The 15320-nt window shown below is 38.4% G+C and overlaps 1 protein-coding gene across 2 annotated transcripts; it reads left to right on the top strand.

Annotated features, from left to right (window-relative positions):
* The first annotated feature begins 822 nt into the window (after positions 1–822).
* LOC134600793 (deoxyguanosine kinase, mitochondrial-like) lies at positions 823–13894 on the top strand. Of its 2 annotated transcripts, none has more exons than XM_063445182.1 (2): positions 823–1044; positions 12319–13894. In XM_063445182.1, exons 1-2 carry the CDS (start codon positions 916–918, stop codon positions 13213–13215), a joined length of 1026 nt encoding a protein of 341 aa, XP_063301252.1. In that variant the 5' UTR covers positions 823–915; the 3' UTR covers positions 13216–13894. The 2 variants fall into 2 exon arrangements, with proteins under 2 accessions (XP_063301252.1, XP_063301253.1); XM_063445183.1 differs by having other exon boundaries at positions 980–1044; positions 12423–13894.
* Positions 13895–15320: the final 1426 nt, after the last annotated feature.

The following is a 15320-nucleotide window of genomic DNA, read 5'->3' as shown; positions in this document are numbered from 1 at the left end:
ACTGCCCATATAACATGTTTACACATTATGTTAGTCATTTGGCCAACAAATGCACAAATATAACACCACACCTCCAATGGATTCCTTGCTTTTGTGTCAAATATCCACTGTGTCTGTCCTTTTGGGGGAGGCTAAAGCAATCATCATGTAGGTATATGTTATAACCAACAGATTCGCACAGTGTATTGACTAAAGGAACACTCTAAACACAATAACAAGTGCAGCACACTGTAGTGGTCATGGTGCCAGGAGTGGTAATCAAAACTTTTAAATGGTTTAACAACTTACTTAGGTCCAGCTAGCCGCCACTCCCCACCTCACTGTGTAGTGGTTATGGTGCTTAGATTACAATCAATAAAAAAAGAAAATGTGTCAAATATAAATTAAAGGTATACCTCTACTTATAGAGAATATGAATACTGCATGGCTGCTTTAATACACTACAGGATGCCAATTACTATTCCATGAAACTCAACACGTGTTTGATAAGTAAATACAAACATGAACCCGAGTGAACGCTCACAGTCACAGTGACAGCTCTCCATGGCAACTGTCTCCAAACTACCAACACTCCATGTGTTTTATTATTATAGTAATTACTATCATAGTACAGCAGTTTATATCTATTACTTTTTCAACCAATGATCCCGGTGACCGGGCAGAAACGAATGGCTACGGGGTTCTATCAAATTTCACACTTCCGGGTATGTGCTAAGCATGATGGGAATTGTAGTCTGCAGTTTCGCTGTCGGTGTTAAGAATCATCGGTCTTTTGCCGAAAAAAAAGGAAAACGCCTTAGCTGTGCACTGAGAAGACACGTGTTCTCAAAGCTTCTGTCGTGTTTTTGCTCGAAATTAATTTCATTTGGCATAATTGGGGTTTGTTTAGATGCAAGCAAAACTACAACTCCCGACATGCTTCAGTGTGGGCAGACAGGCCTGGACTTGATACAGTGTATCTCTCTCCCCAGTGCTGTAAATCGTGGCTTGCTCTCTGCGTTCATTTTTGATATCTGCAGTTTCCGATTGACCCTTCATTGTAAGGTACACATTCTCAAGCTCATCTAGCAGTGATCATGTTTATTACTGAATTGCCAGAGTTAGGTGTACATGGCATGGTGTATAATGAATATTTTAGAATTAGCTAATCGTTTGTTAGTGTAATTGTTGCCATGCATGCAATTCGTATTTAATGGATTTAGTTGTATAACGCTGGTAAGCTTACCCCTAGAGAAGTGGAGAGGAAGTGCTGTAGTTATACACTTTTTATAATGAAAGTTACCACACTCTTGAGTGTTTTAAATGAGAAGATTCTACCCCTTACAGTTCATAGTCTGGCAGGGTTATTTACTAAAATGTGAATTTTCAAGAACCCAAAGTAAAAGTTTTTGTTTTTGGCCACAGTACATGAGCTCAATATATTCTCCAAGTCAGCTATATTTTAGTTCTACTATGTTGAGCTAAAATTTCATTTTTTTTTTTTTTTTACTTCCCCACAATTCATATTTTATTGAATAACCCTGTAAGTGTGAACAAGAGGTTACAGTTCTTAAAGTGCAGTAAATTGCTAGGGAGGGGCACTATAAGATTTGAGACTGATTCTAGAAGGTGTAACTTCACAAATACAGATATGTAAGCTTACACATAGGCATTAAAGGAACACTATAGTCACCTAAATTACTTTAGCTAAATAAAGCAGTTTTAGTGTATAGATCATTCCCCTGCAATTTCTTTTTTTTTTTTTTTATATAATTTTTATTGTCGTTATAATTAGTTTCTTTCTTTACATACAAAAATAAAAACATTCATTATGCTTAGTTACATACTACTTAGTCTTCGAGGTTTAGTCACAAAAAAGTACAATAAATACATATACATACATACATACATATACATACATTACATCACATATACATTACATCACCTTACATGCCGAAAAGAGAGCAGGGGAGATCTGCTGGTTCATCACATAGTCTCAGAGTCACACCAGGGTCCTTTGCCGGTTATCAGCCTCTATGTTTAGCAAGTGTGACCTGGGTATCACTCAGGGACAAACCTAATTACCGCTATCATTTTGTAGTTTTTCTCTCCAAAAAGTGCTATAATCTTTGGCTTTCAAGTCTTTGCCATAAAACTTATCTAGTTGGGATTCCATCCCCAGTTGGAACTTTACTTGAGATAGAAGTTTATCTACAGAGAAGGGAAGTGAGTTTTTCCAATTCCTAGCTATTATAATTTTTACAGCTATCATAAAATGAATGTAGACAGTAGAATCTTTCTGAGATGAAGAATCAATATTTAAGTGTAGAATAGCATTTTCTGGGCATTTGGGTATAGGCTTAAAAATCAATTTTTCAATAATAACAAAAGTTTCCTGCCAAAAGTTTCTTACATTCTCACAGTCCCACCAAATATGTAAGTAAGAGCCCACTTGTCGGTTACATCTCCAACATAGGGGTGAGGTCGAGCTATACATATTAGCTAATCTGGTGGGGACAAAATACCATCTGTTTATTACTTTATATAGTGTTTCCAGTAAATTTAAGCAATGAATATTTTTGGCTGTTTTAGATATAATCGTACACCAATCTTCCCTTTTAATTCTTATTTTTAGTTCTTTCTCCCATTTTTGAACTGAGGTAATAACAGGAGGTGCATCAAGTTTTAGAATAGCTTTCATTGCTAAAGCAGAGACTCTATTAACTCTTTTGTTGTTTAAAAATAGACATATCATCTTAGCCCCAGCTTGTAAATTATGTTCAATTCTTTGATTTAAAAAATGTTTTAATCTCAAGTATGTAAATAGTTCTTTATTAGGGAGCTTGAATTCCTGCTTCAATTGTGGGAAAGGTTTAATTTTATCATTTACAAACAACTGATCTGTCTGGACAATACCACTCATAACCCAGCACTTTAAATTCAGATCTGTTACATAATATGGAATTAATTCAGTTTTAAGAGTTATGGGAATTTTGATTTCCAAATTGCATTTCCTTTTTATAATATGCCAAATTTCTAATATTGAGTCTATACATGTATTTAATTTTCTTATAGATCGAACTTTGGGATCAACAGAGCTATACCATAACAAAGAACTTAGATCTTGGACCTGGCAGATCTCTCTTTCTAAATTATACCAACCCTCATTCTTAACACATTCCAGCTGGGTTCGATATACATGAAAAAACCCGTTTGCCAGATATATATCATTAATGGTTGGGAAGCCCAGGCCTCCTTCTTTGATTTTTTGTGCCAAAAGTAACTTGTTTAGTCTGGGTCTCTTATTTTTCCATATAAAATTGGTGACCGAATTCTGCACCAGTTCAAGCCATGGTCTAGGTATCTTTATGGGAAGCATTCGAAACATATATGCCCATTTAGGGAAAAGATATGCCTTTATTAAGTTCATTCTACCCCACCAAGAAATTTCTATTTTTTTCCATCTATTTAGGGCTTTTGTCATGTCTCTAAAATTACTCAAGAAATTAATCTGCATTAAATCTGTAAGATCTCTTGTCAAAAGTATCCCTAAATATGGGATATTATTTTTAGCCCATTTGAAGTCGTATAAATCTTGTAGGTGGTTCCTGGTGGCTATATTTAAATTAATATCTAATATAATAGTTTTGTCTTCGTTTAATTTATAGTTTGAAATTTCGCTATACTCCTTTGCTATCTCCATAAAGGTCCTGATAGAATTAATAGGATCGGTCAAGGTCAAAATTAGGTCATCCGCATAGAGTTTCAGTTTCCATTCTCTTTGTTTTATGGTTATCCCACTTATATGTTTATTGGATCTTATTTTATTGGCCAAAATTTCCATAGTGATTATATAAAGAATGGGGGATAGTGGGCAGCCTTGTCTCGTTCCATTATACAAATTTAACCAGTCCGCGCAGATATTAGAGCCCACTGTCCTCGCAGAAGGATCACTATATAGGGACATTATGGCTCGGTGTATCCAACCTTGGATTCCAAATTTTTCCAAGGTCTTACTCATAAAAACCCATTCCACTCTATCAAACGCTTTCTCAGCGTCCACCGTTATTATAGCAAGATTTTTGCCTGTTCTATTAGCCAGGTCTATAATGTCAATAATACATCTTGTGTTATCAGAAGAGACTCTATTTGGTACAAAGCCTATTTGGTCTGGATCTATTATATCAGGTAGTATGGTTTTCATCCTATTTGCTAATATTGTGGCAAAGATCTTAACGTCAGTATTTATGAGGGAAATAGGTCTGTAGTTGTCCACCAGAGTTGGATCTTTATTCTGCTTCAATATTGGTGTTATATTAGCTCTTAGCATTTCTTTGGGGAATTGCCCTGTTTCTACTATATTGTTAAATAAAAATGCTAAAGGTTGTTTGAGAAGATCACAAAAAGACTTATAGAATATATTAGAAAATCCATCAGGACCTGGGGTTTTGTTGTTCATCAATTTTCTAATGGCCTCCTCAACCTCTTGGGACGTAATCTGAACGTTAAGAGATGTTCTTTGAGAATCTGATATTATTGGAAGATCCATGTCCTCTAGGTATTTGTCTATGTCTTTTTCTTTTGTTGAGAGAGAATATAAGTTACTATAATATGTATTAAAGCATTGCCCTATGGACGTAGGGGTAATATGAATCTTATCGTTCATATTTATCTTAGTTATTTTACTTGATACCCTTTTGTCTCTAAGTTTCTTAGTTAATAGTTTATCAGCTCTATTCCCTGTGCTATATTCTTTAAGCTTTAGCTTTGCCGGGATTTTTGCATTCTTTTCTATATTAATTTGGTTGATTTGGTCTTGTCACAACTTGTAATGTGGTCCAGCACGCAGAACTTATGTAAACATATACATAAGTAAGAAAAGGAAAATAATAGGATAGAGCGTAAACCGGACCTTAGAATGGCCGGACTAATACGCTAGAGACAGAGAATGGTCAAAGGGAAAGCCGAGGTCAAGGAAGCCAGAAAATACTCAATACCGATAAAACAAGCCAAGTCAGGGAAACCAGAGATCAGAATAACCAGGGAAACGCCAAGGATCAGGATACCAGGAAATCAGAAACACAGAATCAGCACTCTCAGGAAACCAGGAAACTGAAACCACGACATGGCAAAGTACTAGGGTGAATTAGGGGTTTAAATACCCCTCTCTAAGCTATGATTGGTCAGAGGGCGACCTCTGACCCCAGAACGTGCGTGTGCGTTGACGTCGTGACGTCACGCACACGTTAGTATAATTCTCGGGGGCGGGGCTATCCTTAGACGCGACCACGTGGTCGGCGCCATATTGGATTCGGGCGTGATGCCCGGAAGAACTACACGCGCGGTTCCCGGCTCGCCGACGAGCAGGTAAGCTCGTGTAGTCGGAGCGGTCGTGCCGGTCGGGCACGACCGTGAGGCTCGGCGGGCCGGTGACCGCAACAGGTCTTTAATCACCTTGATCCCCTCTGATTTAAGTCTAGAGGGATTCGTCTTGTTTTTTTTCACTTGTTCAGCCAAATTATTGTAGAGAGGAATTAAATCCATACTTTTGTTTCTATTTAAATGTGCTTCTAAACTTATTAAATTACCCCTCATTGTAGCTTTAAAAGAGCACCAGTTGTTAGCATGTGAGGTATCATTAGGCCTATTAGTTTCAAAAAAGCATTCCATCTGTGTTCTAAGCAAGTCTAGATTTAATTTGTTATAAAGTAAATGATCTTTTAATCTCCATGTAGCTTTATTGGTTTTATTCCACTGGTCTCTCATTGTCCAGATATTAATGCTGTGATCGGACCAGGTATTATCCCTAATTTCAATCTTCTCTAGATTTTCTAAGGCTATTGCATTACCCCATACCATATCGATCCGCGAATATGAATAGTGTACTCTAGAAAAAAAAGTATAATCTTGTCTCTCTGGAAAAGTAGATCTCCATAGATCAAAATAATCAAATTCATTCATTACTCTATTTAACGATTTGGCCATTTTTGTTACGGAATCATTCACTTTTAAATCCTTAGCTAGCTTCTTATCCAAGCTTGGGTCCAAAACGCAATTAAAGTCTCCTGCGATAATACACACCCCAGTTTTTATAGATTCAACTTGTTCTAATATATCTCTTAGTGTAGTAACTGGAAGGGCATTAGGCAGGTATATATTGACTAACGTATATTTAATTTCGTTTAGCTTACAGACAAGAATCAAAAATCTAGCTTCGATGTCAACATATTGATAAATTAATTCGAATTTCACGGAGCTTGCCACTATTATGGCCACCCCCCTTTTCTTCCTGTCGTTAAGGGAAGCTTGGAATACATATGGAAATTTAGTCCCTCCCCATTTTACCTTGTCTATCAGCCTCCAGTGTGTCTCTTGTAAGAACCCTACCTCTACGTTTTGATTCTTAAAAAGGTCATATACCAGAGTTTTTTTCACTCGTAAGTTTAAGCCCTGAGTGTTTACTGAAATCATTTTAACCATATTCTTTACCAGAATCTCCCAGTGCTCTCATCGGCATGCTTACATACTTCTCAACATTTACCCTAACAATAATTATACAGTCATACTCTTCTGTTCTGGTAATGAACCAGAAAAAACAGATTGGCCTCGCAACCCGCCCAAGAACCTTGGTGGGTGGAGCCATTCTCTCGAAAGTGGGTTAGAGACGAAAAAACCCTCCTAACGGTATTAGTGTCTCAACATGGACACATGGCCGGGGTGAGGAACCCTGGCCTGAGGGGAGAAACTACTTCCTCTTTTCTCCCTCTCCCTTATATTCTCTGAAAAACCATGTATTTTGACGTTAGAGAGAAGAGAGAGGGAGGGGAGAGGGAGACGGAGAGAAGAGAAAAAAAAACAAAAAAAAAAACATATATATATATATTAATCCCTATTCTTTCTTTTTAAATTATGAGTTGTGCTTGTGTCTACTGTTACACATAATAGTTTAAGAATCCTTCACTATCCTATACCATCAAAAGGTATTAATCCCTGTTCTTTCTTTTTCAAATCGTGAGTTGTGCTTGTATCTATTGTTACACATAATATTTTAGAAAATCCTTCCTTATCCTATATTTCTTAATACAAAAAAAAAAAAAAAAAAAAAACCATATATATTAATCCCTTATCTTTCTTGTCCGAATTGTGAGCTATACTTGTGTCTACTAATACAAAAAATGTTACAAAGATCCTTCCTTATCCTGTGTTTATTAACCCCGTCATAAGTTTATTACGATGGATCCCCTTCTCCCCCCCTCCTACCCTCCTCTTAGCTTACTATTACCAGTCAAGTGATGCTATAGGCATTGAGTGATACAAACAAGTGTCTATATAGAAGAGAAATCAGGGAAAAAAAAAACAAAAAAACATATATATATTAATCTTTATTCTTTCTCTTTTAAATTTTAAGTTATGGATTTATCTACTGTTACACATAATATTTTAAGAGTCCTTCCTTGTCCTATACCAAAAAAATATTAATCCCTATTCTTTCAAATTGTGAATTATACTTGTGCCTATTGTTACCCATAATATTTTAGGGATCCATCCTTGTCTTATATTTAATACCAAAAAAAAAAAAGAAAAATATATATATATTTATATATATATTAATCCCGGTGCTTTCATTTTCCGATTGTGAGTTATTCCAGTGTCTACTACTACACCTAATGTTTCAGAAATCCTTCCTTATTCTATGTGTCTTAATATCATCGAAAATATTTACATACATAATTCCCCAATCCCGCCCCTCCCCCCAACCCTCCTCTTGGCCTTTCTATTACCAATCAAGTAATACTATAGGCTTTAGATGGTACAGGAGTCTATGAAGGGGGAAAAAAAAAAAAAGGGAAAAAGTCCTTGTTTTATTATGGGCTTCTTTCCAAACCTCTTCATGGGTTAGTTATGGGTATTTCAAGTATATTTAGTTGTTCCATCCAGACCTTCAGTGCTTCTTTTGAGGCAAAATTAACCATTTTTCCATTCCAAGACACTCTTAATAGAGAGGGAAATCCCCATCTGTAGCCTATGTTCTTCTGTCTTAAAATAGGCAGCAATTCTTGGAAGCTTTTCCTCCACATTCTTGTTGAGTATGATAAGTCTTGGAATATCGATAAATTCTTGAATTTGTCTTCTAATATAGGATTATTCCTCATCGCCATCATAACTTTTTCTTTTGTTTGGTATGAATGAAATTTAACCAATACATCTCTTATAAATGTCTCCGGAGCATTATGGGGTCTAGGTAGTCGATGTCGGCGATCCATTAAATAATCGTGTGAAATTACGCCTGGAATTAAATTTTGAAAAAATTCCATCAGGAAGTTGTCCAAATTCTCATTGGAGATTTCTTCTGGGATGTGTCAGATTCTAATATTTGATCTTCTGGATCTGTCTTCCATGTCGCTAACTTTAGCTTCCAATGTTCCTATTTTATTTTTCATCATAATAATCTCTTCTTGACAGAGTTTATATTTGTTGTCTAACTTAGTAAAGTTATCCTCCATAGTTACTAATTTAGCTTGTATCGTTTTAAATTCTTGTTTTAGTTCTTTCGTATTTGCGGCCATATCATCAGCTAATGTTCTGGAGAATTTTTCCAAGTTTTTGGTGAGAATATCTTCCGTCATAGTGGTAGACGTTTGTGTCTCTTTAATTAGACTAAAATTCATTTCTGCATTTTCATCTGTATTTTCTTGTGTAATTTTTGTCTTATGTTGAGATGGGGAAAAGTACCCTGATAGTCTTTTGTCAGGTGGTAAGTCTCTTTTATCTTTTTTCCTCCGCTCTTCCTGAGCTTTTTTAGAAGCCATGCTGAAAAAAAAAAAAAAAAAAAAAAAACCTTTGCTTTCTTCTTAATTTTCTCCTTCTGATTCCTTGATTTCTGTTTCCTTGATTTCTGTTTCTGTAACTGTAAATCTTCCTTTGGAACAGAATCAATCCTTATTGTATAGAGTAAACCATGCATATATTGTTCTCTGGGATTCCTCAAGGCTTTCTCTAAATCATGATCTTAGGGCCTCAGTTCATATATTGCTTTCTTTGGACTGTATCCTTGTCAACCCCATTAAAGTTCTTTGGATTATGTTGTCTTCTGCCCCTTTAACAAATCCGTCCACCCATACGCTGTGTCTGGGCTTTCTCCGGGCGTTATCTGAATTGTACCCTATCTGCCCCTTTAACGTTTTCAATTATTTGGCGTTTTCCGCCGTTTATTGTTTTCTGGGGAGTCTAGGGAGTCTCTGAATGCCCACACATCCCTCCATTAATCTCCTCTGCACTCGCAGGGTCTTCACAATCCTAGTATCTCCCTTTCTTGCCCTTTTCCCCTTCTGTCTCCTTCCTCCACCTTCCTCCCGTCTCTCTCCTCTCCCCCTCTGGTCTCCCTCCTCTTCCTTCTGTTCTCCGGCCCCACGTTCAATTTTTCTTTAGTACATAAATTATATAAATTTTCTTTGCTGTTGTTCCTACCTTCGCCCCCGGAGTCAAACTCTGAACCCAGACCTCGTCCAGCCCCTCTTCACTGCTTTGGCTTCGCGCCAAAAATCTCCCGCTTTTCAATATCTGGCCGGCCTTCCGAGCGGTCCGAGACACCCGGAGGGGAAAAAAGGTAAGGAGTCTGCTTGTATTGCGGAATAGGGTGGACGTGGAGTAGATGGTGGGTATGCTGGAGGGCAGAGAGCAGGGAGTATGGAGTAGGGAGAAGGCTGCTTCCGCCGTGGCAGCTACTGCTTCAGACGCTTCCGAAGCTCCCCTCGGTCAGGCATTCCGACCCCGCCTCCTGACGTCAACGTGTTACGTCATACGTCTCCGTGAGGTGCATTCTGCATTCCCCTGCAATTTCACTGCTCAATTCACTGTCATTTAGGAGTTAAATCACTTTGTTTCTGTTTATGCAGCCCTAGCCACACCTCCCCTGGCTATGATTGACAGAGCCTGCATGAAAAAAAAAACTGGTTTCACTTTCAAACAGATGTAATTTACCTTAAAAAATGGTATCTCAATCTCTAAATTGAACGTTAACCACATACAGGAGGCTTTTCCAGGGCCTAGCAAGCTATTAACATAGCAGGGGATAAGAAAATCTTAAAGGACCACTCTAGGCACCCAGACCACTTCAGCTTAATGAAGTGGTCTGGGTGCCAGGTCCCTCTAGGATTAACCCTTTTTTTAATAAACATAGCAGTTTATACTGAGGGTTAATCCAGCCTCCAAAACCTCTAGTGGCTGTCTCATTGACAGCCGCTAGAGGCGCTTGCGTGCTTCTCACTGTGAAAATGACAGTGAGAGCACGCAAGCGTCCATAGGAATGCATTGTAAATGCTTTCCTATGTGACCAGCTGAATGCGAGCGCGGCTCCTGCCGCACATGCGCATTCAGCCGATGACGTCGCAAGGAAGGAGAGGAGGAGGAAAGCTCCCCGGCCGGCGCTGGAGAAAGAGGTAAGTTTAACCCCTTCCTCCCCCCAGAGCCCGGCAGGAGTGGGTCCCTGAGGGTGGGGGTACCCTCAGGGCACTCTAGTGCCAGGAAAACGAGTGTTTTCCTGGCACTAGAGTGGTCCTTTAATTAAACAGAACTTGCAATAAGGAAAGCCTTAATAGGGCTCTCTTTACAGGAAGTGTTTATGGAAGGCTGTGCAAGTCACATGCAGGGAGGTGTGACTAGGGTTTATAAACAAAGGGATTTAACTCCTAAATGGCAGAGGATTGAGCAGTGAGGCTGCAGGGGCATGTTCTATACACCAAAACTGCTTCATTAAGCTAAAGTTGTTCAGGTGACTATAGTGTCCCTTTAAGTGATAAGTTAACATAATTGCAAACTATGCTAAGACCCCTCAAAGTGACATTTCCACTTTAAAGCCTCCTAGTAGGCCTTCTAACAGCGACAGTGATTTTTTTTACAATTGAAAAATTTTGAAAAGTGCTTATGGTGTTTTAGAATATACCTACAAAAATATAAAAGTGCTTTAATTCAGTCACAGTCTGTGTGACATATACTTTAAATTTGATCACATTTTCAGATGTCAACTGGCACACAAGGTATAGCTATAGAATATATTTCCTGGATATGCCCATGGCAGTACTACAGATGGGTATAACTCTTCCCACTCATCTGTACTGCTGCCATGGTCTATATCCACAAAACAAAAATGTCAGTAAATATGGTATCATTTTTCTGTTTTCCTGGATACGTTCATGGCAGCACTACAGATGAGGGTAGAAGTTATACTCATCTGTAGTGCTGCTATGGCTTATATCCAGGAAACGTAAATATTGTAAAGTATGATATTTCCTGTTATTACAATAGTTACATTAAAAAGGTCTACTGTATATACTCGAGTATAAGCCGACCCGAATATAAGCCGAGGCCCCTAATTTTACCCAAAAAAACTGGGAAAACTTATTGACTCGAGTATAAGACTAGGGTGGGAAATGCAGCAGCTACTGGTAAATTTCTAAATAAAATTAGATCCTAAAAAAATTATATTAATTGAATATTTATTTACAGTGTGTATGAGTGCACTGTGTGTATGAATGCAGTGTGTGTGTGTACAAGTGCAGTGTGTGTATGAATGCAGTGTGAGTGTGTGTGATGCAGTGTGTGTGTGTGTGTTGCGTTGCAGAGCCTTGGTGGGGGGTGGGCATTTTTATTATTATTATTTTTAATTATTTTAATATTTTTTTATTATTATTTTTAAAATATTATTTTATTTTATTATTATTATTTATTTTTTCGTCCCCCCTCCCTGCTTGATACATGGCAGGGAGGGGGGCTCTCACTCCCTGGAGGTTCAGTGGGGGGAAGAGGGGGGCTGGCAGGGAGCACTTACCTCTCCTGCAGCTCCTGTCAGCTCCCTTCTCCTCCGGTCCGGTCAGCTCCCTCTGCCAGCTCACACTGTAAGTCTCGCGAGAGCCGCACGATGACCCCGCGGCTCTCGCGAGACTTACACTGGGAGCTGACAGAGGTGCTGAAAGGACCGGCGCGGAGGAGAAGGGAGCTGCAGGAGAGGTAAGTAACCGCACACAGCCCCCAGTCTGTATTATGGCAATGTAAATTGCCATAATACAGACACTGACTCGAGTATAAGCCGAGTTGGGGTTTTTCAGCACAAAAAATATGCTGAAAAACTCGGCTTATACTCGAGTATATACGGTACTTTAGTGTGCCATCCCCTTGATATACACATATGGTGATATGTTAATATCTATGTAAAAGTAATGGGTTCGTTTTATCTTTCAGTGGTCAAAGTTTATGGGTTTTTTTTGTTTTTGTTTTTTTTTATCATTTGTGAATTATATATTGCAGTTCAATGCATTTATTCATACAGCTTTGTGTCCACAGATGTTTTTTAGAATCGGGAGACTTTTGGAATCTTCACAAGTACCGGTACGTTGTTACTTTTCCCAGAAGGCAAAACTAAATCTCTTTTGTACATTTCTTCATAGACTAGAAAAGAGAAACATAGTCTGCATGGCAAAAAACACAATCAAACCTGATTCTACAGATCCCATTTCTAGTGAAGGAATGGCTGTCAAACGGTTATCTGTGGAAGGGAATATTGCCGTGGGGAAATCCACATTTATGAAACTGTTGTCCAGCTTTTTCCAAGAATGGGAGTTGGTCACAGAACCTTTGCGGAAGTGGCAACATGTCCAGGACTCTGCTCCACATGGAGGTATGGACAACCTCTTACAGCTGATGTATGATGATCCTAGCAGGTGGTCTTATACATTTCAGACCGTTTCTTGCATGACTCGGTTTAAAACTCAGATAGAGCCACTTTCAAGACAGCTGTTGAGTTTGAGAGAGCCAGTCCAGGTATTTGAGCGATCCATTTACAGCGATCGATATGTATTTGCAAAATGTTTATTTGAGTTAGGCCATTTAAATCCAATGGAATGGACCATGTATCAGGAATGGCACTCCTTCCTAACACGGGAATTTGCTGAAAAAGTTCATTTGAATGGAATAGTTTATCTACAGGCAACTCCTGAGACATGTTTTGAAAGACTTCAAAAAAGGGCCAGAAAGGAAGAGAAGACCGTACAGCTAGATTACCTTCAAAAGTTGCATGAACAACATGAAAATTGGTTGATAAAGAAGACAACGGATGTCCACTTTGAACATGTTAAAAACATTCCGGTTTTAGTTTTGGATGTCAATGAAGATTTTAAAAATAATCCACTTGCAAGTCAGAGACTCGCTACCAAGATTGAGAACTTCTTAGCAGAGTTATAATATTTATTGTTCGTGTTATTAGTTTATAGAACCCATTATCTGTTGTCAACTGCAACAAAATAAGCTAAATGTTAAATGGAGGTACGGGTGAGAATGGGACCACTTTTCTCTTCTTGGTATAACTTCTAATATGTGTTATTATCCTTAATAACTTTAGCATCATTTTTAAATATATGTTATTAGCTATATAAACCACCATGTCCTCCATAAATAAATATTTTAGATAAGCTCTTAAACCATCTTTAGCTTAGCAAAGAAGTTTTGGTGTGTAGCTCATGCGATTGCAGTCTCGCTGCTCAATTCTCTGTTATTTAGGAGTTAAATTACTATGTTTATGCAGGCTAAGACACCCTGCCTGTGAACTTACACCTTCCCTACATACTTCCTGTAAAGCGATATCTAACTTTTAAACGTCCTTTATTGCAAAGTGCGTTTAATTTAGAATTTCTTATCTCTTACTCCATTAATAGCCTGTAGGATCCTCCTGTTAAAGGTCTGTTAACAAAGCAATAAATACAGCCATCTAAAGTAAACACGCTGTGCTGCTAAACCTGATTGAAATTACATGTTAGCTGTGTGAATCTAAATAAGGGGGAGCTGTGACTAGGGCTGCATAAACAACTAGTCTCCTAAATGGCACAGAATTGAGCAGTGAGACTTCAGGGTCACGATGTATACACTAACGCAGGGGTAGGCAACCTATGGCACTAGTGCCATGCACGGCACTCAAGGTGTCTTTGCACGGCACTCAAGGCTGCTAGAGCCAAACAGGCTCTGGCCTATCAGGAGTCCCAGTAAAACTTCAGATATTTGCTAATATGAAGAGGTTGTGAAGGACAATCCTCAATTTAAGCATTGTAGCACATGGAGATCACTTCCTCCCAGCACTTGTGAATGGGAATCCACATGTAGTAAAGCAGCCCGTAGCTGCTGTTGCAGCTCCTGTCCTTGACCTGTACCTGGCCAGCCTGGACCACAGTGGGACCCAGGGAAGCCACCCACACTGCTAGATATACTCAGAAATGCAGAATAACCCTCCCCTCATACAAATAATACAAACAGCCCACACACAAACATACACACAATCCGCACAAACGCAACCTGCTAACAATCCACATACATGCACACAACCCCACATGCAGCCTCTCACATGCAATACCCCAAACAGCCCCCACACACTACTAATAAAAAATACGGCAGCATACACACCTTAATAAAAAATAAAAATAAAAAAAAAATAGGACCGGCACGCTACGGGACATTACAATCCTATATCGGCACAGTGCTGCTATAAGGTTGCCTACCCCTGCACTAACGGCTTCACTAGCTAAAGTTGTTTTGGTGGTTATAGTATCCCTTTAAACTACAATGTGTAACTAGATCACGTTTCTCCTCCTACAATTGTTTGTATTTTATTTAACATCTAATATACATATTTATAATTATATATGACTATTATTATTATTTTTTATTGATTGCAATGTTCTGTATCTTTACATCAATCCATAAAATAAAGACAGAAAAAGCAGGGTTTTCTAACTTTTTTTTAATGATTGTCATGATTGTTTAATAAGATATTATGTTGTTAAAAAAGTGTATGTGTATATACTGTTTTGTTTTTGACATGCAAATGTTATATACATAAAGTGTTGAAACTTTGCTCTCGTGTTGTTGTTGGCAGACCTATTAATGTGCATCAAATAATTATAAAACTTCCATATCATTTAATGATATCCATTTATTAATAAGGTTAGATCTTATTTTGTATAGTAAGGTGGTTGGGATGGAGGGGACTGTGTTTCCTTTGTTTGCTGGATAGGCTGATTTGGTGAGTGCTCATTGCGTGTAAACTGGTGTCCTGTGCATGGTTTGTTTGCTGAAAAATGGCTTGTTTGATGAGTGATCACTGCTTGCAAACTTCTCCAAAATGATTGCAAAATAAGGCTAAGTAGTAAGACTTGGCATCAACAATGTATGTTGCGTTAACCCCTTAACGACCGCTGACGGTTCAGGACCGTCAACGGTAAAACGTGCGTTTGGACCGCTGACGGTCCTGAACCGTCATAACGGTTTTGGGCTACTTACCTGATCGCCGTCGGTCCCAC

The sequence above is a fragment of the Pelobates fuscus genome, chromosome 3, assembly GCF_036172605.1.
Source record: "Pelobates fuscus isolate aPelFus1 chromosome 3, aPelFus1.pri, whole genome shotgun sequence".
NCBI lineage: Eukaryota > Metazoa > Chordata > Amphibia > Anura > Pelobatidae > Pelobates > Pelobates fuscus.
This window is presented reverse-complemented; position numbering and strand designations above follow the sequence as displayed.

What these genes read in the sequence shown, in the direction of transcription:
- LOC134600793 (XM_063445182.1), top strand. Translation starts at nt 916, where the DNA reads ATGCTTCAGTGTGGGCAGACAGGCCTGGACTTGATACAGTGTATCTCT. An exon ending in GATTGACCCTTCATTGTAAG is followed by an intron (nt 1,045 to 12,318) that starts GTACACATTCTC and finishes TTGTGTCCACAG; the next exon opens with ATGTTTTTTAGAATCGGGAG.